At 36.7% G+C, this 26,403-nt stretch overlaps 1 protein-coding gene across 1 annotated transcript in view; it reads right to left on the reverse strand.

Annotated features, from left to right (window-relative positions):
• Positions 1 to 5,951: 5,951 nt before the first annotated feature.
• LOC121424844 overlaps positions 5,952 to 26,403 on the reverse strand; it is a 38,342-nt gene continuing 17,890 nt past the window's right edge. Inside the window, exons 3-17 of the mRNA XM_041620651.1 lie at positions 26,142 to 26,328; positions 21,261 to 24,275; positions 20,039 to 20,494; positions 19,163 to 19,313; positions 17,148 to 18,615; positions 15,971 to 16,209; positions 15,442 to 15,564; positions 14,014 to 14,124; positions 13,482 to 13,635; positions 11,807 to 11,947; positions 10,676 to 10,882; positions 9,242 to 9,502; positions 8,427 to 8,549; positions 6,726 to 6,937; positions 5,952 to 6,182 (exon numbers count right to left, since the gene is read on the reverse strand). Coding sequence (XP_041476585.1) covers positions 5,954 to 6,182; positions 6,726 to 6,937; positions 8,427 to 8,549; positions 9,242 to 9,502; positions 10,676 to 10,882; positions 11,807 to 11,947; positions 13,482 to 13,635; positions 14,014 to 14,124; positions 15,442 to 15,564; positions 15,971 to 16,209; positions 17,148 to 18,615; positions 19,163 to 19,313; positions 20,039 to 20,494; positions 21,261 to 24,275; positions 26,142 to 26,328 — 7,077 coding nt within the window. The 3' untranslated portion in view covers positions 5,952 to 5,953. The remainder of the gene's footprint in view (positions 6,183 to 6,725; positions 6,938 to 8,426; positions 8,550 to 9,241; positions 9,503 to 10,675; positions 10,883 to 11,806; positions 11,948 to 13,481; positions 13,636 to 14,013; positions 14,125 to 15,441; positions 15,565 to 15,970; positions 16,210 to 17,147; positions 18,616 to 19,162; positions 19,314 to 20,038; positions 20,495 to 21,260; positions 24,276 to 26,141; positions 26,329 to 26,403) is intronic.

Genomic DNA, 26,403 nt, shown 5'->3' on the forward strand with positions numbered 1-26,403 from the left:
GAATAGCTTGGACATACCAGACAATAAGTGACCCATACACAACATAATAAATAAAGACAAGAAACATATAATCTTTGGAGTTATTTTTTAATAAAAATATATATTCAGATTATGTACATATTATTTACAAATAAAAATATTCAAAATGATGACATTCCGGATTTACAATAAAAGTATTAAAAAACACAGACATCAAAGATACATAAATGCACATCAAACACCTTTATATTCACAAACCACAAATAATCTACATATGAACTGTTGTCAAGCAATATTTTACAAAATAACCTTCATGCATAGAACACCTATTCAGCCATTTTTTCCCGCATAATTCACATCCATGAAAAAATAACACAAATTCCATTAAATCATATTTCAGATGGCATGAATCGACATATGAATCAGAATCACCATGAAGGATGATCATACATAAAAAAAAAATAGATTTTAAACAAAAGATAAAACAATTAAGCACCTGAGTATTATTGATTCACATGTAAATCATACTTTCACTTCTCCATCACATGTTGGGGTGAAATCAATAAATATAGGGTCGACAAACAGAAGGGCATAACTTGGAATTCGGGCCATTTTGTGATTTTGGTACCAAGATAATCATGCAAAACCTGCAACACGTAGAAAAACATAAAGCCCAAGTCAGGGGCTGATCTAGGATTTTCCACACTGGGAGGAGGGGCGGCACATTTTCCCTAGAAAAATTTGACAAGCAAAAAAAAAAACCTTACTTATATGTGAGTGACATATTCCCATAAAAAACTTATGAGACTTTCAAAAGGGGGGGGGGTGCACTTGTGTAAAAATGGCATATTACATATTACAAATGTTTAAGGCTCTCAAAAAGGGGGCATGGGCCGGATGTGCACCCCCCCCCCATCCACCAGTAGCCCTAGCTTAATTCCACTTTCCATTTCCTTCAGAGCAAAATAACCCTTCACCATTTCTCATTTAGGCCTATGAATTTCTTCTTTCAAACTCCCTTTCTATTTGTCAACCCTCGAAATATGAGTTGAAAGATTAGTAGATCCTCAGCATAACTAGTCATATATCATTCAAGGTGATAAGCCAATATACATGTATTTGAGGAGGCATGTTAAAGAGAAATGCCAGTAGTTGCAGTTAACACTGATTTCATGAGAAAGTCTGTAAAACAAGGCTTAGTTGTCAGTATATCATCAAGGATCTAGATCTGGTACAGTTACATAAACTGAACTTTGTGAAATCTTGAAATCTACGCTGAAAAGTGTTCACACTGAAGATCACCAACACAGATAAGCGCACGTGGGACTGTGCATAATTATTGCTCTGAATGTCGGGCCCGACACTTGACCTGAATCCTGTGCTTATTTGCTGATTTCTCAGCAATTACACAATTTCTTCCAGAATCCTTTGGCTCATATGTTTTATTTATACAAACAGACACTTTGGTGGTCATTTCATTGGATTCTGTATGAACTCATTTTGATATCGTTACCAAAACTGGCATTTACCTTTAACAGCGGGGGGTTTGGATTCCAGTGACCCAGGTATGATCCCATTTGGTGCACTAGTTCCCTTGGTCTTCATTATCATGTCCCTCTGACAGGACCTTAAGCATTTGGTCCTCTGCTTGCTTGCTTGCTTATAAGCAATTAGGGTAAAAAACAATATTTACCCCCATATTTTGTTTAACTTTAAACATTGGTGTTGGAGCAGGGTTATGTGACCCCAAATCATGCACTTAATGATAATGATGATAATAATAACAATAATAATAATAATAATAATAATAACAATACCAATAATAATAATAATTAAAATAATAATGATAATAAAAGAGCATTTGTATTGCGCAACTAATACAATAATATATTCTGCTGCACATAACAAAATTAATGATACATATTATAGAGTATTTCTGAAAAGATAAGTTTTAAGATTAATTTTAAACCTGCATGTACTAACTGCGGGTGCACATGATTCCCTTATAAAGCGTAGGAGTATATTCCATAATTTGGGAGCTGCATAAGCAAATGCTCTATTACCAAGGGTAGATTTGATCTTCCAGCAAAGATATTTCAAGAGTGTGTTATCTTTTGAACTACTGAGGCTGTGAGATGCATGAGCTGATGACTTCAATTGTAACAATGCCATAACCATACTTCAAATCGGTTAATAATCACTTGGTCTACAAATAGTTGAGCTAATTGTCAGATAGTCTAGTAGCATATAAGCTAAAACCCATTTGCTCTAGTATCAATGTGGTCTCAGTGCTGAAAGGTCTACACAGTTGGCTCAGTCGGTAAAGCATTTGCCCGTCAAACCAAAGATCATTGGTTCGAGTCCACCCCGGGTGGATGACTGGACCCAGTGTGTAGTGTGTAAACGTATATGAACAAGACTAAACCATGTGAGAGGAAATTTATAAAAAAAATGGAAAGTATATGAGCGATGCAGAACAAAATGGCCATTTACCATTGAAAGGCACCTCAGTAGAGTCGACAGATGAAAAATATTTTCATTATAAAAATCAATACATCTATAACACATTCAGACTAGGTTTAGTGCTGAATATGTGTTGTTTTAGTATCAAGTAAATCATTAAGTCATCAATGATACACTGTAGAAAAGGTGAAGTAAGAAATCTTCTTAATGAGGGAGAAAAATTGGTTTTGTATCCATAAAGTACCTCACTACACTCACTGTAGTAATCGTTATAAAATACATAAAGAGGAACATGAATGTTTCATCTGTGAATAATATTATAATTTCATTTTGGATTACCCTTTAGTATAACCAAGTCAGGTTAAGTCCAAATGGATCCCATCTTTTCTTCTTTTCAAAAATGTTTTTTTGCTTTTGCTCTGAAACATCTGTAAAAAACTAAAAATATACTTTATGAATAGAATACAAGCAGTCTAAATACAAGTAATTGTCCGAAAGACTGCAGTATAAACATCATAAGACTAAACAAACAGAATGATAACAATGGAATGTATCTTTATTTCATCAAGGTGATATTACTTAAATAGTAAGTTAAATACTATCAATAAATAATATGGAGCAGTGGTTATAGACGTATATCTGCAAGGTGATATGAATAATTATCACACAAAAATGTAGAGTAAATTCAACACTATATAAAATATATTTAAAAAACCCGGTGTGAAAAGGTTATCTTTCTTTACAATAAATGCCTGTCAAACAAATGAATACTGAATAAGTTCATTGTAATATGAAGTATACATATCCAAGGTGATATCAGTTCTTATACACTAATTATCTTGTTGCATGACTGGCCAAAAGTAAAAATGTGATGAAAATTTTTTCACACCATTGTACCCAAAACCTGAACAAGATAAGTTTGTTCCATAATGAACTATCTTGGATGGAAGAAAATTGCACCATATACTATATTTGGTTCTTTTTCAGGCATAGACAATGGATGGACATTATTGTTTTGTTAATGGGGATAGAAAGATGAAAGAATACGAAACAATTCCACAACTCTAGCTTGGTTTTGAGCCCTGGACTCACACAATCCAATATCATGCAACCATAACTTTAATTAGACCACAATGTCAAAAGCAAAAAATATTCAGAAATGGCATAATACATTCAATTTTATAACTTCTAACCAAAATTCTAATTATTGTGTGGTGCTTCAGTTGGGTAGATATCGCATACATTCGTAATTCCGAAGGTTTGTTAATTCGAAGGTTCGTAATTCCGAAGGTTTGTTAATTCGAAAACGAAATAAGGTTTGTAATTCCGAAGGTTCGTTAATCCAAAAACGAAATGATTAACGAACCTTATTTCATTTTCGGATAAACGAAACTTATTTCTTTTTCGTATTATCAAACCTTTGGAATAACGCCACAAATGTTCAGATTAATGAACCCTTTTATGTTTTCGGATTAACGAACATCGAGGAATAGGCAATTTACGTAATTCGGAATTACAAACCTTCAGAATAAAGACCCTTCAGAATTACGAAGTGAAACCATTAGATGTCATCTTCATTCATCAACATATCTACACTAAAATACTCTTGAAACCCTCCCATCAAATAGCCCCCAATTCATAACAAAATGACAATGATGAAAATGATGAGAATACTTTTGTGTCAATATTAGTTTTCAAAGCTTCTCCAGATCTAAATGGATATTTGCCATTATATTGTACAAGTATATCTTTCACAAATTTCTTCAACATAGGAAATTCAGAAGTTCAGCTTTGCCAAATATAGTGAATAACAAAAATACCCTCACAGCATAATGTGGAGAATATAGAAATTCACATTTTGTGCAGGATAATATTTGTTGGAATAATATTCCAAAAAGCACCATTTACATGGATTGATATTTCATAAAGAAAAGTCAAGCCAAAAATTATGATTTTAGAAGATTATATGCATGTCAATCGAGAAATCAATTTTCTATTCATATACAATCAAAGTTGACCCCATATTTCCAGATTTTCTTTTGGTTTAGTATTATGTTATTACTATTATTGGCTTAATATGATTTGTTTTTAATGTACATGGATGTACTTTTTTTTCAAAAGTTGATCTTAAAGGTCAAGTCCACCTCAGATAAATATTGATTTGAATCAATAAAAAAAATCAGACAAGCACAATGCTGAAAATTTCATCAAAATCGGATGTAAAATAAGAAAGTTATGACAGTTCAAAGTTTCGCTTATTTTTAACAAAATAGTTAAATGAATGAGCCAGTTAAATCCAAATGAGAGATTCGATGATGTCACTCACTCACTATTTCTTTTGTTTTTTATTGTTTGAATTATAAAATATTTTGATTTCTCGTTATTGTCATGTGAAATAAAGTTTTCTCATTTGGATTTAACTGGCTCGTTCATATAACTATTTTGTTAAAGATAAGCGAAACTTTGAAATGTCATAACTTTCTTATTTTACATCCGATTTTGATGAAATTTTCAGTATTATGCTTGTTGAATTTTTCTCTTTTTATTCAAATTAAGTTTTTGTTGGGGTTGACTTGTCCTTTAACAAGAATGTGATCTTGTCTATTGCTTGATAAGTGTACACCGGGGTGGTGATTTGCGATGGGTTAAATCTGATTAGAAGTTAAACTTTTGAATTCCCTGTTTCATATAACACAACACAACACAACACTACATTGGTCAGATCAAACCTGTCGGATGCGCACTGTCACTTATTACGATATGATATTACGTGTTACATATCATATGTATTAACCCCAATTTGGATTTCCAAATGGTTGAGGTTGATTGGATCTATCGTAAATCTTTGTAAGACAGGGCCCAGATTGCATCTTCTTAAACATCGGATTGAATTAATCTGCTACCCTTATCTGAAGAGAGTTGTTGACAATAATGACATCTTTGTTATTATCCATATAGTGAAGACCAGGGGTCCGTTGTATAAAACTTTTTACCTGAGAAAACTCAGGTTGTTTTTACCGGAGTTTTTGCCCTGTGGTAAAGTCAACGGCAGAAATCAGACTTGCCTTAGTTTTCAGTTTTTACCAGAGTTTTCTCAGGTAAAAAGTTTTATGCAACGGGCCCCAGCCCTCACCTTTTTAAATGTGGAGGTAAACTTGCGCCCCCTTTTCAGGCAAGGGTTAATGACAAGAATGACATCTTTTTTATTACTATCTAGTGAAGACCAGCTCTCGTCTTCTGAAACATGGAGGTAAACTTGCACTCTTTATCAGACGAAAGTTGATGACAAGAATTACATCAATTTTATTACTATCTAATGAAGACCAGCTCTCGTTCTGCAATGTGGAGGTAAACTTGCGCCCTTTATCAGACGAAAGTTGATGACAAGAATTACATCAATTTTATTACTATCTAGTGAAGACCAGCTCTCGTCTTCTGCAACATGGAGGTAAACTTGCGCCCTTTATCAGACGAAAGTTGATGACAAGAATTACATCAATTTTATTACTATCTAGTGAAGACCAGCTCTCATCTTCTGAAACGTGGAGGTAAACTTGCGCCCCTTATCAGACGAGAGTTGATGGTAATTAGAGCTATGGCGTGCAGCCAAGACGTGTATGTCCTGACTACTGAACTCGTCCATGCGTTGTTTGAGTTGTCCTGGTAAGCTTGACTCCACATCAAAGGAATATGAGGCTTCTTGGAAGATACGGATCTCATCAACAAGCTTGGCTATCGATCTGTTAAATTGGAGAAAAAGATTAAACTTGATTTGGTTTGTGATTGGGTATGATTTCAATAGGGTGGCCATTAGCGTGGGAAATACATGAAGGAGACGGGTGATGTCGCCCTTATGGCTGCCCAAATCGACCCTACAATTCCCCCAAAATGTATGCTTTGTGTTGACCATTCAATCTAGAACTGTATTTCACTTTCCATGGTCTGAATGAAATAGTCTGTTCGAAGTGGCATAAGAATGTCACCAAGTAAGGCACAGAAATCGCAAAAATGAATTAACAATATGACAAGATCAGTCCCTCGGATAGGATGTTAAATGGAGGCCCTGTGTAGAGGAGAGTCACCACCTTTGCATGTTAAGAACCCACTGCACTATTTGTAGAAGAGTAGGGGGAACTCCGGCAGTAGTGGTTCACCTGCACTCCCCCCAATCAGTTATATCGGGAGGAGAGACCTGCGGGTCATAGTAATTCAGTTCGCTTTTCGCCTCCAAGGCACAGGTGACACCAAAATAAATAATAATAAAGCAATCAAATATTATTCACCTTAGTTTGTTCCACTTGAACATGCCGTTGGTGAGCTGGAATCCACCTATCTCAAGCTGTTGCACATGAAGCAGGAAGAGAAGGGTAGCCGGGAGGGTCGGACTGGTCTTCTCGCCCTTCATCAGGTATTCGCTGTCCCCTTGTAGGAGAACCCTGGAAGCATTGAGTTCCTCGTAGATGGTTACAACCTTGGAAGGCAGGTCACGCCACGCCTGAGAAGCAATTCAAGTTAAAGAAATGAAAAACAGAATAATTCCTATAACATAATGCACATGGAAAACTTGATATGGAGAAACTACAAGGAAACTGGATACTTCTTTATATGAAGGAAGGTTATATAGCCTTTATAAGAAGGTAGTCTTAATGGAAAAGTATTAACTGACCCCATGTAGAATATTGAGTTCCTTACCAATAGTTACATTTAAAAGAAGGTCACACAAGCCCATTCCTATGCCCAACTTTACTTCTTGGAGCTTTCACATTTTTCGAAACCTTACAGACAAGAAAGTGAATATCTACTATGAGGTATACAAAATAAGGCAACTTATGGATATGTCATCCCTCAAATAAATTTTATTGTTATTATAGAAATATTTTTCACAAAATATAAAAATCGTATTTTCTCAATACCATTTTCATTGTTTAATTATCACATAATATTCATGAAAAGCACATCAAGCAATTCACATTAGGTAAAGCTCATTACATTAATTTTCATCGTATATTGAAATCTGTAATAAACTTTCATTACCTTAATTTTCAACTGGTATTAAATATCTGTGTGTAAGTGCCTCCTTTTTAAATTTTGTGGTTAAAGCAGACGTTGAATATTTAAAAACATCACACATAAACAACATTATCTGTATGTAATAAAGCACACATGGGGGCAACAAAAGAGCATTGCCTGAGCACTGATTGAGTGAGATACCATGTACATCAATATACTAACTCCAAATAATAATTAATATAATAACATCAAGATAATTGGATATACAATATGTTAATTTTCTAAAGTATTACATAATAATAATAGGCATTTATATAGTGCCATCTATCTTGAGATAATCTATTCTGAGGCGCATTGTTAATTAGTAATATTATTACCCCAACTTTAGCTCGAGTTGCCTTTCAGTGCTCAGTGAATTCAAGGAATTAATCCTGCCAGGTACCCATTCACCTCACCTGGGTTGAGTGCAGCACAATGTGGATGTCTTGCTGAAAGAAATTACGCCATGGCTGGGATTCGAACCCATGACCCTCCGTTTCAAATTTAGAAGACTAATCCACTAGGCCACATAGATTCAAGTTCTGAGCTTTTCTATCTGAGACGTGGTAGTAAAACATGATTCCTTAAAGCTAGAAAAAAGATATTCGCATCTTGATGTGCGTAAGTTTTTCTTTGCTAATAGATGTGTGGAACAGTCTCCCAGAAGATGTAGTTACTGCTTGTTCAGTGATCGCATTTAAGAATAGACTGGATAAGCATTGGGAAAAGATTGCCTATGACTGTGAGTGATTTTCGATTCTTGTGTGTTTTCATATAATTTTTCACTTTCTACGATACCCTGACACCCCTCCCTGCCAACATAAGTAGTGCATCTAATTTTTTTCTGAAGGAGAGCAGCAATAGACATTTCTACTTTGATCGATGAACAGGCTTAGTCCTACAACATCGTTGGAGTAAACTAATCTATTACTTACTGGCACTTGTCTCACTATGACATTGTCTAATCCATCCAAGATCTGAACGCAGGATGCAAAGTTGCGGAGTTCAAAGCACGTCTTGGCTGCAGATATAAACTTGCTCAAGAGAGCCACTTGAGCCTTTATTGTAAATATAAAAACAAACGAATTTAATCAACAGTTTTAATCAATATATATACAACGTTTTCCATAGGTGGAATATTAAGACAAATGGAGATGGTGAGAAAGGGGACCTCTCATTGTCGACATATAAGTTGGTCAATAGGTCGTGAAGATGGAATTCAAGAAATTGAAACAATGAATCTTGCAAATATGGCATGTGTCTGTCATTATAAACCTTTATAGCCTTAAAAAGTTTACCACCGGAAAAAAAATGAAAATGACCAATTCAAAAAATGAAAACAACCAATTCCACAGAATAAAAGGAAAATAACCAAAACCTTTCAATATTTGGTGGCAGCGGTGGGATAGTAAAATCTTCAAATCTTGTGGATATTCTTCCAGAGATCCAACTAATGAGGTATTCCATTAACCTGTTACTATCGAATCAACTACACACCGAGATATCAAGCTACATACATTACATGTTGCTATGTCAGGCAAATTTCAACTGCCAAGCTGTCAAGAGCACCCTTTAATTGTTTAAAGATAATAATCAATATGACAGGAGACAGGTTATGTGAAGACAATCTTTTTTAAATCAAGAATGAATAATAAAATTTTTCTCTCAACAAATGGAACAATTCAGTAGCTTAACACAGAAGCTCTATCAGAAACTGTTTCATGAAACACTGTCAAAGTGTCTGGCTAACCTTGGCTGAAGAAGAAGAAACCACCTCCGCTGAGACCCAATGAGAAACAACCTGGCCCAGGTCCAACAGGTCCCTGATCTCCTTCCCTTCAAAGACCTTCTCGGCAAAGAGGCTCTTCGTTTCCACTCCGTCACCATCGGTCTTTGAGGAAGGAGTTGGCTGCAGCTGAAGAGAGTAAGGAGACTTTGCAGAGTCTTTGACACTGATGCTATGGCAGCGGGAGTTCAGGAAGTGGATGGGGTGCACTTGGATGAATAAAGCCTGAAATAACAAAGTTCATGCTAAATCAACAAGATGTATGACAACAGATGAAGATCTATGATAATAATAATAGGCATTTATATAGCGCCATGTATCTAGAAATATTCTATTCCGAGGCGCACAAGAAAAGTAAGAATGAGAAAGTTTGGATGAGTGCCAATAACTACTCTTAGAAAAGATAAGATTTCAGTTTGGATTTGAAGGTCTCCAGTGATTGTATAATTCTTGATACCAAAAACATATATACACATGAACATTTTTTTACAACCCCTAAAAAGCGAAGATTGTGAGGCTCTATTAAATGAGATGAATATTAATAAACAGAAGTATAAACTATAGATATGTTCATTAACAATCAATACACACAAACGCAGCCTCGCACATGCACACACACCCATCCTCACACACACATAAGTCTAGCCTGGCCAACTAAAAATAACTCATTGTTGAACAAAGATAAAGATTGGTTTCTATCTACGAGTCTACTAATCCAATCCATTAATCACACACAGCAACAATAATGGAATTCCAGTTTCATACAGCCCAGGAAATTACCAATAAATTGATTTTAAAACCTTTTGAACATTTTAAAAGCCCATACATAATTAACTATGAACAATCATGAGGATATTAATAGACACAGTGAAAAAGATTTTTTTACTGTACTCTTTAAACATTCTAACCTTCTAAAATATTTCAGAAATGCATGAATACCTGAATGTCGTTTTGCAAAACTTGACAGTAATATTGATCATAACTTTGAGAGCAAAGGATGTCTCATTGGAAACATTGTACAGTACAATGTTTCCAATGAAACATCCTTTGCTCTCAAAGTTATGATCAATATTACTGTACTTCATCGTTTTTCTTAACTTTGTTACCATATTAGCTACCAAAGTAGGTTTCAGTCACATGTCTAATGCAATCCTTAGGGGGTGATGCAAGAAAATATTTGCAATCAATTGCATTGCAATTTATTTGCACATTTACAAGTGATAAATCCATGTGAATTAAAGAAAATCAATTTATAGTTGTTGACACAAGAAGTTTGTACTTAATTGCAAGATTTATGGTTGATTTTGGGACATGAAACTGACTTGCAATTGAACGCAAGATTCCTGCAACACTCCTATAGACTGAGATTAATTCAAGAGCTTAACTTGTAGACATTACCTGCTGAATGAGAGTTAGGACGTGAGCTATGGTCTGCGAGGTATGGTCACCCATGTGAAAACCCTCCCTTGGAGCATGGGGTGCCGGGGCGTAGGCCATCGGTTCCTGCTGCTTGCTGGGCTTGCGAACAAAGCAAGCCATTAGACTGGCTTTGAAACCACCGCTCTTGTCGCTGTGTGAGCTGTTGGGTACTTGCCATGGTAAAGGCTGGGGCATGAGATGGATAAGGTTTATAAGGAAGAGGAAGAAGAAGAGATTGAAAGGAAATATGGAGAAGAGGCATGAAAGGGGGAAGGGTAAAGAAAAAGGCAGAAAAGATAAGGAACATGGGGAAAAGAAGGTAAAGAATAAATTGAAGAGGAAAAGGTAACAGAGCAAGAATATAGAAAAACAAAGAAGAGAATAATACAATTAGGAGAGGGAAGGGGGAAAAAAAGATAAAAAGAAGAAATTTAGAAGCTACCTATTAAATCTTAAAATGGTCATGATGCGAAGAATGATGATGTTATCAATGTATACAATTAATTCAAACACCATTCACCAATGTAAAGGTAAAAGTGAACAGCTTTTTCACATAAGAGGCTAAATCCACTATTTCAATAGTAGATTGATATCACAAGACTGTTCAACAAATGTATCAACCAAACTTCTAGGAAAAACTAATAAATTGAAAAGAAATCATGTTAAAAGACCTTATTAATTCATTTATCCAAAGATGCCAGAGCATTCTGACAATGGAAATTGTCAGACATTAGAATGTTGGTCAAATCACTTCTCAAACAAACTATAAATTGCACTTTATTTCAGAATTGCACAAATGGACCAAGAGCACAGACTAAGATTAAGCTTTAAATAATCACAATAAAAACAGGGGAGCGTTTCATCAATATTTTCATCCGACAAGTTGTCAGATCTGACATCTTTCCATGATTTTGATTGGCTGAGAGGCACTGTTCCTATGGTAACTGTCGGATAAAATGGGACTTGTCGGATAAAACGTCCGACAAGTCCTTTCATGAAATGCCCCCCTGATATCAAGTACATACATACAAACAAATAAATACTATCCTTAACACAAATATTGCAAGGTATTTGAAGTCTGGTGGTTGTATTAAGGTCGTGAAGACTTACCAAAGGTTTGGTGATTGTAGGTAAACTGCTCTCTGAGTTTTGAACCCTAGCAGCAACCGACGTCAACCCATTTGACGCATCTTGCTGCCGGCGCTCAAGAAGCTGAAGCAGAAACCTGCTCTGCTGTTCAACAGGTACCATCTATACAGATAAGATATTGATGTTCTCATTGTATTTATCATTAAATTTGTAATGGCTTTATTATTATCAATAATTTTTCTTAAAATATTAATTTATTACATATCTTATCGATTTGTTCAATAATTCAATATTATATATTCATTTGCATTATCAAATTCTTTATTCCATATACCTAAAGGCGACCACACACCTTACAATCGGTCTGCAACCCGATTTCAGAATAAAATGTAGTAGAATTTGATGCTAATATTGAGACTTGGAATATCTTACTGAGTAATGTTCTAAATCATTGTACGAATACCTGTGTTCAAATATGTGACTGTGCAATCATCCTTCTTAGAATAAAAGCGAATTTAATATCTAGTCCCCATGACGTCATAGCAGTTGTACGATTGCCTACGATTTGAAACTAATTTGGCCTTTACTCTAAAATAAAGGCTTGGAATCTTTCAAAATGGTTATATTTTAACCTCAAATTAAATGATATGTTCCCTTCACTTTTTCAGAAAATGAGCAAAACGCGATTTGTTTCAAAATCCGATAACAAACAGTCGTAAGGTGTGTGGTGGCCTTAATAAAACTGCTATATATCTGACCCCCCATTTGTCTTCTTTTTAATTCTCCTGATCATGAACTTCCACAAAACACTCAAATCATGGTCATAAAGCACTTTTACAATCATACGTCCACATAGAAGACTGGTATGATATAACATCATTTTAAGGCATTGCACATGCGTCAAGTCCTAACCCTCGGTGGCTATGAGAATCGCAAACCTCGCCACCTCCATTCTACCGTTCTCCTAAATCATAGTCGACGTGCATGTGAGTGATGTCATTTCAGACGTGCAAGCTCAGCATGAAGATCAATTGCAATGGATCTTTTCCCTTAGAAAGCACATTTTCAGTGAATTTTCACTGTAAGTTGTACGATGCCTTATCTTTATCACATATGAAATTGATTTCTGTACTCCAAAATGTATATCGCTGTATCTCCTAACTCACACAAAAAGGGAGTAAAGCAAGTAAATGAGCAAGTGTGCACAAGTTGTACCTTCGCATCACCCTGGGTTGGTCAGCATGTAATGACCAGATCACTATCATGGTGTTTTATGTAGACTCCCTATCAATGACTTAACTCTTTGCCCGCCACGGACGACTCGCGGCACATACAGCGGACTGCCAATGATGACTCAAGTCACAGTTCGCACACAATGCATACAGCACCCCAAAATTAATGTGGCGCACGGGGGATAGTGTACGTGGCGGGCAAAGAGTTAAGGAAGGTTGTATGTAGGGAGTTGCACATGGATACTTGGTAGAATTGCCCATGAATTCTATTTGCCAGTATTTTTCCTTACATCTATTACTTTACTGGATGAATTAATCAATTAATTTATCTCTTTCAATTGCTATCTTGCAGAACAATAATATTGTCTGAACAATTCGATTTCTTTTAAAATACATTTCATTTAATACTTTCAGTTTATTTGAAACAAATGCTATGTATATTAGTACTACTTCATATTCCATACCTGGTCGGACACAAACAACAGAAGTTCATGAAGAAACTGTGGATAAGGCTTAAAGTCCACATCAAAGAACCCTTCCACCCATACATGAAGAATGTCTATTGTTCTGGCGATGATTGACAATGCCAAATCATCTTCTTCATTCCGCAACTTTTGCCTGAAAATAAAAACCAAAACATTTTAATAGTAATAGTGGTGGCCATGTCTGATATGACACTCCTAACACTCCATAGTTAATACCCAAGCTTAAGCATAGTATACAAATAATGAATGTTTATGAGTGCAATAGACAGAATACTTCATGAGGTGAAAGATGAAATGATCCATTTTAACGAGGCGTAGCCGAGTTGAATGGATCTTTATTTCATCTTTCACCGAATGAAGTATTCTGTCCATTGCATGAATGAAGAAAACATTCATTATTTACTGACTTGATACTGTTCTGCAATCAAATAGCCAAAAAGAAAATTATTTTTATAATATTCTGTGTATTAACACTAATTAATTCATAACAATTATCAGTACTCATACTTACTTGGAAGCGAACAAAAAGCGACTGGTGATGAAGTCTAGCAGCTGTTGTGATGTGGCAAAATAGTGATAAGTGTAGAAGAAATGAGGCAAATATCCATCTAACAGTGCTTGTCTGAAAATGAAGAGAAAATTAAATAAAATCAACAGATATGATATGTGAAAATAGTAAATAACCTATTTTGTTTATCTTGTACATGTTTATTTGCTAGAACGCAATGAAAATTACATGCAAAACATGTGTTACATAATAGTGAAGAAAAGTTAGTATTGCCTTACAATTACTTAGTCGTGAAAAGAAAATGAACCATCATATTGTCCTACAATGGTACAAATTGATATGACAATGTTCCAGAGTATTTTAATAAACTTTATCACTTAACAGGATAATTCCAACAAAAAAAAGTTAAGTAGTTAAGTTTATCAGTTTTAGAGAGAAAATATGATAAACACATCATACAATTTTGCAATGCCTTTTTAAAAACAGTGAAATAAATAACATGGGATAGGTGTCAATACGTGGAGCCAAATTCCAAATGACAATGGTGTCTTCCACATCAACATCTGATATTCCAATGAATGGATGTCAAGAAATGGAAAACATTTAAGAAAAAAATACATAAAAAAGATCATGCTCCCAACAAAGTATGAATAGTTAAATAGCGGGAATTTTTGATACCTTGCACAGATGCATGGTACCCTTGCCTTCATGGTGGTACCAGCAAGAATGTAAAGTACCTTCAAAAATGGTATTAAATAGCAATTTAGATACCACTACCCTCATGGTGGAACCAGCAGGAATGTTAATTACTTTATGGAGAGCCACTTTGAGTACCTTTACCCTCATGGAAGCACCAACAGGAATGTAAATTACCTTTCAAAATGGTTAAAGAGCCACTTGGTACCCCTACACTCATGGTGGTACCAACAGGAAAATCAAGTACCTTCTGTAATGGTATTGAATAGCTCTTTTCTACCCTTGCCCTCATGGTGGCACCAATAAGAACGATAAGTACCTTCTGTAATGGCATCAAAGAGCCATTTTGGTACCCCTATCATCATGGTGGTACTAGCAAGGATGTCTATTACATTGCATACGAGTATGAGAAATGCACATTTGGTACCACTGCCTTTATAGTGGCAATGGCAAGGATGTTTTTCACACTGCATAGAGACACAAGACGGACTCTGTTGGTACCGCTGCCTTCACAGTGGTACCAGCAAGAAGGTTTATATTCTTCCATAATGGTATATAAAAGAGCTCATTTTGTGTTATTGCCTTTAAGGTGGTACAAGAACAACAAACACATAACTTGTATTAAAATATGAAAAGAGTTTCTCTGGTACCCCTGCTTTATGGAAGTACCAGTTAGATTCTTTATTACCTTCTATAAGGTGCCCTTATGGTAGTGCTCGCAAGAATATTTCTTACCTAGCATAAAGGTATGAGAAGAGCCCTCTTGGTTCTCCTGCCTGAAGAGTTGTATTGGTTCTCACTGTATGCATCGTGAGCAGTGGATTCTCCATTTGCCTAACAAGGTTTCCATCACCAGAGCTGAGGGCATATGAAAAAAAAAAATTCATGTTTGAATGGAATGATCTTTGTGACTTATGCATGCAAAGAAAGACGTATAAATACATGTACCTTAAATTGTCTCCACTCCATATACTGACCCGTACTACCTTTTAATTGAATTCGAATCATAAAACACCCAAAATAATCAGATCATCTAAATGTACTGGACCAAGTATGGATCTGAAAATGGAAAAGACTGGACAGACAAACTGATAGACGATTCAATAACATAAGGACTCTAGCACAACATCGGGGGTCAGAGGCATGAAAAGATTACAGGGGGGATCAACCATGAGTTCTTCTCTAAATAATTCTTGTAATCGCTCATCACAGAAACTTAAGATACGAAAAGCAAAACTGAATTTAGTACATTCACAATGCTTACATGGTCGCAAATGAATATAGCAAGGCAAACTCCAGACCCCACTGTTCAGCATACAACATCTCAAGATGTCTCTTGGCTGATTCTAAGAACTCAATCTTTTGGTTGGTTTCTGCGAGCTCTTGCTTGACCTTGGACGCAATCCCCTTGTTCTCAGAAGTAACCTTCTCCTGAAGCTTACGGTAGAACTTTGCTGTCTTCTTCTGAGATCGTTTCTCTAGAGTCAATTGCTGATCTACTTCCTGTCAGTCATAAACAAAAGAAACAGACAAGACTGAATGAATGCTTACAGATTAATCCCAGATGCTGTAATGATCTCAAAATGAGTTTTAACAGAATCTAATAAAATTTCCACCCAAGTGTTTGTATGTATACATAAAAAAAAAGACCAGTGGCTCTGAAAGACAATGAGTAATTGCTGAGAAATTAGCAAAATAAGTACTGGATTCCAGCAAATGTCAGGTATTTTTCCAAGCAATATTAATACACTGTCCCACATATGCTTTTCTGTGATCATCAGTATTATCAGTTTGCAACTAAGATTTCATGATTTCACAAAGATATCTTCACTTTAATGTACCAGATCTAGATATATGATAATATGGTGGTAATTAACCTTGATTTAAAAGTCTTTCTCACGAAAGAATTGTTTGCTGCAACTACTTACTATTACCTTAAATACCAGCTGGTTATCAATAATACAAGCAAGCTAAATACATGTAACAATGATTATGCAAAATGTTACCCTTCATTTTGATTCAAAGTTCACAGCCCTCAGAGAATTTTTCTGAACTGGAAGCAACATACATGAACATAAAGCTAACCAGACTCTATTCTATGATGACAGAAGACTTAAAGCACATTTTCATTTAATTTCAGACATTTCAACAAACTCAATTATCTGGTTCATTTCTGTAATATTATTCACATTTTCAAAACTGCAAAATATGATATTCTATTTGCACAACATATCCAGTATCTTCTTCCAACTGAAATTAAAAGACACGCGTTTACAGGTTGTGCATACGGCTGTACATAAGGTTAATTACTTTTTGGCTGCTACCCTTTTAGTATAATAGTTTATTTATGTCTCTGTTTGATTTATGCCATGTTTGTAATATTTATAATGTTGTTTTTATACAAAGAAATATAAAATGAATTGAATTGAAAAAAAACTCACAGATATTTTGCTCTCTATTGAGTTCTGGGTTTCTCCGCATCCGGTCAGGTTTTGTGCATACTCCGCAACCGATGGATCAACTTTATCCCCACTAAATAACACGCCACTGGGCATGACTAGCCTGTTTTCCTCAATGGAACTTTCCAGCATGGAGTCCGCTAATGAGCCGGTAGCAAAGCTCTGGTGCGTACGTGAAGACGTTCCTGATGACGTGCTACTGAACGAGGCGATGCTATCACGTCGGGAAGAACCAAGAGGGCCTTGAATACCACCTGGGGAGTGTCTACCAACTGGGGTAAGCCTAGATTGGATCACTTCTGTTTTGGTTACAGGGATAGTCTTATTAAGCAATGGTGTTGATTGTTGCTTTGGCAAGGGTAGGCTAGAGGATAGATCACTGGTACTGGAAAGGTATGAGCTATCATTTAGATGATCTAGCAATGAGTCATGACTGTCATGGTCTCCATGAGAAGAGTCTTTTAATGATGACAGCAGAGACTCTTGGGATTTTGTATTTCCATTCTCATCATTTATTTCTTGCAGCTTCCCTATGCGTGGCTTCACACTAGTTTTACTGGTATTCGGAGGTGAAAGCAGTTGGATATCCTCTTCTTCTGTAGCATCAAACTTTATTGTCTGCACACTATCTTCTCTCCTTTCGTGGTTTACTCTTCCGGCTCTTCTTTCCCTCCCATCTCTGCTATTCCTACTTTCCTGTCCATCTCTACTATTCCTACTTTCCCGTCCATCTCTACTATTTCTACTTTCCCTTCCATCTTTGCTGTTTCTACTCTCTCTACCATCCTTGCTATCAGCGCTAACTTTACGGGACCGACTAGCCGAAGCCTCTTCGCTACGAGTTCTCCTGCTTTCCTTTCCACCCTCACTACCATTCTGGACATGTCCACCAATATGTTCTTGCTTCTTCTCAGATTCATCCTTCTGGGTAACCCTGGTCTCCTTCTTTTCCCCAGAGGATTTATCTCTAGCCTGTCCTTGCCTTTGTACCCGTTTTGAATCTGCCTTGATATCCTCTGTGGACTTCTTACGTCTTGTTTCACTGGACCGACCTTGTCCTTGTTGACTACCTTTCTCACCATCACCTTCACTCACCAGCTTCTTTGAGGATGTTGGTCTCGGTGGTTCCGGAGACAAGGTCTTCCTTTCTCTACTTCCCTCTGTCTTTGACCCTGTCCTGTGGCTCTTGGCATCTTTACTTGCTGCAGACTTCCTTTCTGCTACCTTTTCTCTACTCTTTCCTTCTCCTTCTTCATGTTTTCCTCTTGGCTCATTGGATTTGGAAGCCATCTTTCTTGCACTCTCTCCAGATGTCTTCTCGGAGGAGCTTCTCTTTGTTTCATTCCTTCCTCTAGACTGATCTCTTCCTATCTTCAAGTCCTTTGCTGCTGAAGCGGTTTCTTTGGACTTCCTATTGACCTCACTGGACTTCTGTGATGTTGGTGTACTCCTGCAATTCCAAATGGATTTTAATTCATCAAGCACACAGTACTCATCAAGCATTACAACTGCCATTTTCCAATTTTCAAGAATGGATATTACATAAATTACAGAGATATTACAGTCTGGAAATTAGAAAGATGATGAAATAAAAAGTGATATCAACGTACCTTCATTTTTTCCCAAAAAAAAATTATGGGTATTACATAATATTTTGAAAATGTAATTATTCCTATTTGTAAATTATGTAAAATCATGAAATGATCCTTTGTTCCATAAATGCCTAACCCTTTTCTTCTTTTCATTCTTCTAAGCACAATGGGACTTAAATTCTTTTTTTTGTGGTATGAGTTATGCACAAAATTTTTTAAATTATCATTACATAGTTATACGACCCAGTGCCTTTCCAATATATTCTTAATTCTTCCTTGTTTTTACTTAATTTTTTTAACAAATAAAGAAAATAGGATGGCAGAGTTGAGTACAAATTATTCAAAAATTAGGAAATAGCAACAACAACGAAATAGCATCAACAATTATATTGACGATTTAATTACTTGGTAGTAAGCTGAGCAGGTTTCTTTCCGTTGACTGCTTCATATAATCCTTCAAGGAGTTCTTCTTCCCAATATAGATCACAAAATTTCTCAGTAACTGCACTGGAGAAGGTTGTATATGTCACGCTGGCCAGGGATGAGATGTATTCAGCTGAACACAAAGGAAAAATAATAATACAAAAATTAATATGCATGATTTTAAATCCTTATTCAGAACAATAAACAGGTTTAATGTAAGCACATTTATATTAAGATTTTGTAAAAATTAGGAAGTTAGTTCATTTGTATGGAGCAAGAAAAATCAAGATAATAGAATTGCATGATCTGAAATGATTTCATGCACAGAATGATTAGAATATTAAGGAAAATTTTAAGAGGAATCTAAAAAAGCATGTGTAATGACAATAGAAGTATAACCTTATAGAATACATTAAACAAACGGCAGCCAGAATAAGGTGGTTTTGTAAACAGGAACAAGGACAGAATGAGGAAAAGTGTAACGGAACACCTAGGCCAACGATAAAGGGATTGGAGTGAAATGAAAATGCAAAGGGACAACATAATGTAAAAACAGAAGAGATTCATAGGGAAATGTTGAAAGAAATCCCTTAATCCACAGAAAATATATGCATATAAGTAAGTTGATTGATAGAATGAGAGATAGATAGATAGATAGTATAGATAGACGGACGGACACAGACAGACAGACAGAGACAGACGGTCAGACAGAGAAAAACAGACAGACAGACAGACAGACAGATAGATAGATAGATAGATAGATAGATAGATAGATATATATATATATATACATATATATATGTAGATAGGTTGATAGATGAGTAGATGACTGAGTATTTGAGAAGACTTTAAACTCACCCATCTGGAGATCTTCCACACCATTCTCAAGATATCCATCAAAGGCAAAGGCTTGTCTGATCTGCTTGATGACTTTCTTGAGATGAGAGTTACCCTGAAGAGCATCCGCAAGATGAGCCTCCTGGATCAATGGGAGGTCTTCACCGCTCGACGTCGCATAGCGTAGGTGAACACCACTATCCCTCGACGGCGACGACATCGATAACGATACTGGCGAGCTAAGCATCAAGGTATGGTCCACTGGTCGCGTATCATCCATGTCATCGGTGGTGAGGCGAGCTTGAGTGGACCTTGGGCGGTTATGGTGAGATGGTTTGATATGTGATTTGTGGTCCCCTGTTGGGGTAGAACTGTTGGAAGGTGGGGTAGGGCAGCTCTTTTCTCTTGGCTTACTCTGAGACCGGTGACCATGCTCCCGATAAACCTTCTCAACTTGAGGCGATCTCGTGGCATTCACTGAAAGGTTTCAAAATAAATTAAAAAGCAATAGATGGATTCTCAGCAGCTGCATGCAATCAATTCATGCCTCTGTCATAATGCCAGATCAGACATATATCACATACCTAGCTTCTAAAATTTCAAATGATGACCTTTGTGATTCTGTTATCTATGACCTTGAGACCAAAATCTAATCAGAAGATCATTCCCATATGCATAAAGTTTATCCCTTAAACAGTTATTTGGTCATTGTGAGAACCAGAAGTTTTCATGTTCACTAGGACCTCTAGGCTGTATGACCCTCGACCTTTGACCTCATGACCCAAATGTTAAATCCATATGCATAATTTGAGTCGAATTTGAAGTTGATCACCAATACTGTCCTTTTGTTATGGTGAGAAACGAGATAATTCAATATATATCATGAACTCTCCAACATTTTACCATTGACTTTGTAACCAAAAATATTTGAAAGTGATCCCTCAAATAGTTCTTCAGTTATCACAAGAAAAGGATGTTATTAATGATGAAGTTGTTCATGTTTAACATAAAACATCTTGGATGCATTGCTAATAGTAAAGCTAGTAATCTCAATATTCAAATGCTTTGATTATTATTTCATATACAATGCAACTAGTTTCAAGGGTTTAATCCTTATTTAAAGCTTAAGAAAATACTTTGGGAACTTTTAGGATCAATGTAATAAGTTTGAAAAAAGAAAATCTTTACAGTTTGATACCGTTTTCTGAAGGAGACAGAGATTAAGATGTAAACAAATGCTCACCCTGATCTTTGTGTCTCTCCTTTCTGTGATCCGAATCTCCATGAGAGGAACTAGCCGGTGACCTGGTGGGTTTCTTCCGATGCGGACGGATGTGCGCCTGGCTCTTCTCATGACCCAGGACGGGAACAGGACTGGAGAAAGAGGACTCGCTGCTCTCGGAATCCGTTATCAAGTTGGACAGTTTATTCAACGACTTCTTGTGAGGAGACACGGAGTACTTTGACCGTTCAGTCCTCTTCTTGGTGTGTTCTTTCCTGCGCTCTGGAGGATTTCTATGTTGATACCGATGGGAAAGCGCTGAAGAGTCTGGATCGCTGCTGGTGTCCACAAACTTTTTCTTTCTTGGGGTGAGCTTGTTTCCACCCGGTGAAGTTGATACCAAAGAACTAGGGCTGGGGGTGTGCGTCGTACCCGGAGAAATAATTGCAGTAGTGCTATTTGTAACGGATTGCACAGGAGATGTTGGAGTAGACGAGGATGGAGTAATATGCATGGGTAGCCCTTGCAAGGGAGCTCCCACTGGTAGAACTCTGTAGAGCCCAGTTTCAGGATCTTGCTGGAGTTGAACCTGAATTGGAATGTTCTTATTGGCAAGTTGATTTGGTGTATCTCGTTTCTCCAATGCATTCAAAGTCACTGTAGCTGGATCTGATATTTCAGAAGTCCCTTGAGACAAGATGGATCCTGTCTTAACAAGTTCTGTTGCTGTTTTCTCCTGAGAACCTGATTCACTAGATATGTTGCCCGCTTGTGGTGTTGAAACCACTTTCATGGCCGATTTATTTGACCTCCTTGCTTTGAGATCAGTTGTTCTATCAATATCGGTAGGTTCTTCCTTTAATCTAATGTCTTCCACACTTTTCACTGGATGTTCTACTTCATTCTTTACTTCCTCTATTCTCCCCCTTTCATTTATTCCATATTTAGAAGGATCACTTGCATTGTCACATACCGGCGTAGTCTTCTGTGGTTCATTACTTTCCAAGGAGGACCGGTGTAGGAATACTAAAGGACTCTTCCTCGCTGATACTTCGGCTACTGATAAATTACTAGACAAGCCATCTGATGCAGATTTTTCTTCAGGTTTGAATATGGGAGCAAAACCTACTTCCTTCATCAACGGAGAATGTTGGACCACCGTGACAGGTTCCCTTTTGAAGATTGGGGAAGAAACATTTTGGCTACCTGAAATTTTTCTCTTTGCTCTCAAATCCACTACTGGATCAATTTCTTTAGTTACTTCCTGTTTGTCCATGGTGTCTCTTCCCGAATGTTTAACCGGCACTTCTCCTGCATCACTTGATTGCTTCTCATTCTCTTCAAGAAGTGGTGTGATCCTAGAAACCCTTGAAAGTCTTGATGATCCTGCTGGATTTGGCGACGAGCAAGGAGATGGATTGGGGGATGCAAGGCCGTGTTTTTCAAATAACAACTTTAATTTCTGATCAGTAGTAAGCTCTGGTTTAGACTGACTTTCCACATTTTCTGAAATTTGTTTTTCACTTTTGCTTTTTCCACTCATCCCCTCTAGCTCAGCCATTTCTTTAACAGGTTGCAAACTGTTTCCTTGATCTACTGGAACAAAATCAGCTGCATCATTTTCAAGATCTTGTAGCATTGATGGTGGTGGCTTTTCTTTCCTGGACACCTTAAGGTCTGATTTGATGAGCTCCATTGCTTTCTTTGCTTTTACTTTTGCTATATCCATAATAGGTGAACTAACAGATCCTTCAGGTTTTGTAGAACTTAGTACAATTGGCGTGAAATGGGTTGTAGTACTAGAAAATAGATCATGAGATTCAGGAGGTCGGATCTCACTTGCTCTCTTATATCGAAGCTGTGCAAGATCTTTGATATTTGAATAAGCTGAAGCTGAAGTATCATTCTCCGCAGTATGTGATGTTATACCTGATGAAGGCTTATTTTCCTCTTCTTGGATTTCAGATAGATGTGACAGACTTGTAGTTGACTTTCTGGCAGTTTTTAACTGGGTTGCCCTAAATGCTGATGGCTTAGAGTTGAATAGGTTGCAAGTCGCGATACTATTTGAGCGTATTCTATTTGAAAGCAGTGTGTCTCCCTCAGGTTCTGACTCTGTTTCCGCAAAAGGATCATCCAGCATAAACCAATCACCATCTGTTTTGTGTCCACTGGAGCATTCATCGTCCGTTCCTCCAAGGGAACTTGAGTAGTCCACGCTGTCTCTACAGAGTCTTTCTGACACTTTTTGAGAATCCTGCGATGCATCTGTTGATTTCTCAAGAGGTTTAGAAACACCACTAATTTTCCTAGACTTGATGAACTTTGTTAATGCACTGGACACCTGAGCGGTTACAGCCGAGTCCAGAGATCGTGCCCTTGGTTTGTCATTTGACATTTGCAGGGGAGGTGTTTCAGATTCAGGCCTTGACACTGTGATGATTGGAACAGGCGACACATTTAACGGTGATGATACAGTCCCAGATCCAATACCCGATATTTTAGAATCAGTATCACTGTATCTTCTTGAAAGACTATGTTCCCTTGGACTTCCACTTAGCGGGCTTAAGAGAGAGTCACTCATTGACACTAACGAGTTCCGTTTTGAAGCTGGATTTGAATGAGCCAACCTCCCTTCACTATCAAATCCAAAATGTTTTACTTCATTGCTGGAAATATTGGAATCAGAACCTACTTTGGATATTCCACTAGTCTCTGATTTAGATGAGCTCTCTGATGAGTAGATTTTCTTCAGGATTTCTTGAGCTCTTGTAGATAAATTCCCAAATGCCTCAAGGCTTGGGGGACCAAGATTGCCGCCTGATGCCATCTTGCCTTGTGAAGGAACAGGTTTGACAAGAATTATGTCTTCCTGAGGTTGCTGAATAAGCTCATTCAAGGTGAGAGGACAGGATGAGTCTCCGGTGCTATCTTTGGTTGACTGGTTTAAGGGCTCATCTCCTGATGAAACTCTTTCTTGCCTACTACTAGTAGCATCCTGTGTGTTTGGTACAATGTGCCATCCATAGTGTTTATCTGCATAAGAAACAATCAAAACAAATACCTCGACATATACTTAAAAATTTCATGGAGATAATTATACTTGTCTCAGACAAGCTGGGAATAAAACCAGTGAGTATTTGACCAAAAGTTATCCCCCAAAAAATTGTCATCCTTAAGGTGGTGGCAGCTGTGGGATGCCTAACATCTAACAGATTTAATTTAGCCATCACCCACTACGAGTCTAGTCCCACTTCTTTAATGCCAATTTCATCTCATCTAGGCCAGGGGAGACTTTCATAAACATTTTTTGTCCAATGAGTTGTCAAACCTGACAATTTCCTAGATTTTGATTGGCTGAGCACTGTTCACTGTCGGACATCCAACAAGTCCTTTCATGAAATGCTCTCCTGCTGGTCTCATCTCAAATGGTCTGTCTCTTATCCCCGATCACCTGAGTGTTTGACCTAAATACCACTTAGCCAAGTTACTATTTAGTCTATTTTCTTCTTACACAGAATATTGTTTCATCAAAAACTAGCAATATACATGTACCATAATGACAATATAAAGGATTGCCTTACAAAAAGTGACATTAGACTTTGATGTATGTACATGTAGACCAATGGGATTTGATCTTGTGACAGATTTTCATTTTGAGTAATCATTGAGGCGGTGGCAGTAGCAGGAAGTATATTTTCTACCAGGTAGGAATTTGACCAGTTACACTTTTTTTCAATCACGACCACTCCAAAGTCTTCTAATATTTTGTATGATGGGCATTTTGTCCCATCCTTAATGGGTCTTATCACAGTTCATCTCATACTGCTTGGCCTAATTTCACTTTAGCTGATTCACCATTTGTTATGTCCTTAAAGGTCAAGTCCACCCCAGAAAAATATTGATTTGAAAAAATAGAGAAAATTCAAACTAGCATAATGCTGAAAATTTCATTAAAATCAGATGTAAAAGAAGAAAGTTATGGCATTTTAAAGTTTTCCTTTTTTCACAAAACAGTGATATGCACAATTCAGTGTCATGCAAATGAGTCAGTCGATAATGTCCATCACTCACTATTTCTTTTGTTTTTTATTGTTTTAATCATACAATATCTATTTTTTTACAGATTTGACAATAAGGACCAAGTCGACTGAACCATATATTAGTAAACAATGCTAATACCACATGTTCAGGGAGGAATTAATCATTGTTTCACTTGAAAATGGGGAGAAAATTAGAATATTTCATATAAAATACAAAAGAAATAGTGAGTGGATGATGTCATCAGTCTCCTCATCTGCATACCAACCAGGATGTGCATATAACTGTATTGTGAAATTAAGCGAAAGTTTAAAATACCATAACTTTCTTATTCTACATTCTCTTTTTATTCAAATCAATTTATTGTTTGGGGTGGACTTGTCCTTTAAATACTTACTTTCGCCTGAGGGACTATCTCAATAAGACAAGCTGTTAATAAAGTAAACTGACACATGTATGTAAACAAAATACAGTGCTCAAACACTAGAGTGAACCCCACCAGAAAATGAACATATTAAAAGTGTTCATGTTTTAGATATTTAATTGTAAAGTCAAGTGATAACCTATTACATTAAATAAAGTTTGTTTCTCTGTGCTCGCTAAACATTTTAGTTTTGTTTTTTACATTCAACTCTCAGCAAGAAATAGTGCATTTTGTGGTGGGGTTCATTAACCTTTGAGCACAACTGTAGATATTTATAGGCACAGTGTTCTTATAGTGCTGTTGGTCTAAAGATTAGACCAACTGGCTAGAAACCATAGTTTTATCATTCTTCTCGTTTTTCATTCATTTTACCAAAATTCTTCCCAATGAAATTGAAATAAGCACACTTGTTAAAGAGTTGTAGATGGGATACCTACCTCCTTCCTTATATTGCCCCGAGAGTCTGTGAAGTGAGTGTTTGCAGATTAGGTCAACTTCTGCCAATGCAAGTCTTTGGTTAGGATCATCCAATGTTAGATTCTGAAGCAGGTGATATAAGGTACTATCTTCAGGCCAGTTGTTCTTCAGATTCAGCAGTGTCTTCCCAAGAGAATATACACAAGACTGGAAGATATAAGAGAAAAAAACATGATTGAGGTTTTTCAAGAGATATTCAACTTCTGTCAAATTGCAAGTCTT

Source organism: Lytechinus variegatus, chromosome 12 (genome assembly GCF_018143015.1).
Source record: "Lytechinus variegatus isolate NC3 chromosome 12, Lvar_3.0, whole genome shotgun sequence".
Classification (NCBI taxonomy): domain Eukaryota; kingdom Metazoa; phylum Echinodermata; class Echinoidea; order Temnopleuroida; family Toxopneustidae; genus Lytechinus; species Lytechinus variegatus.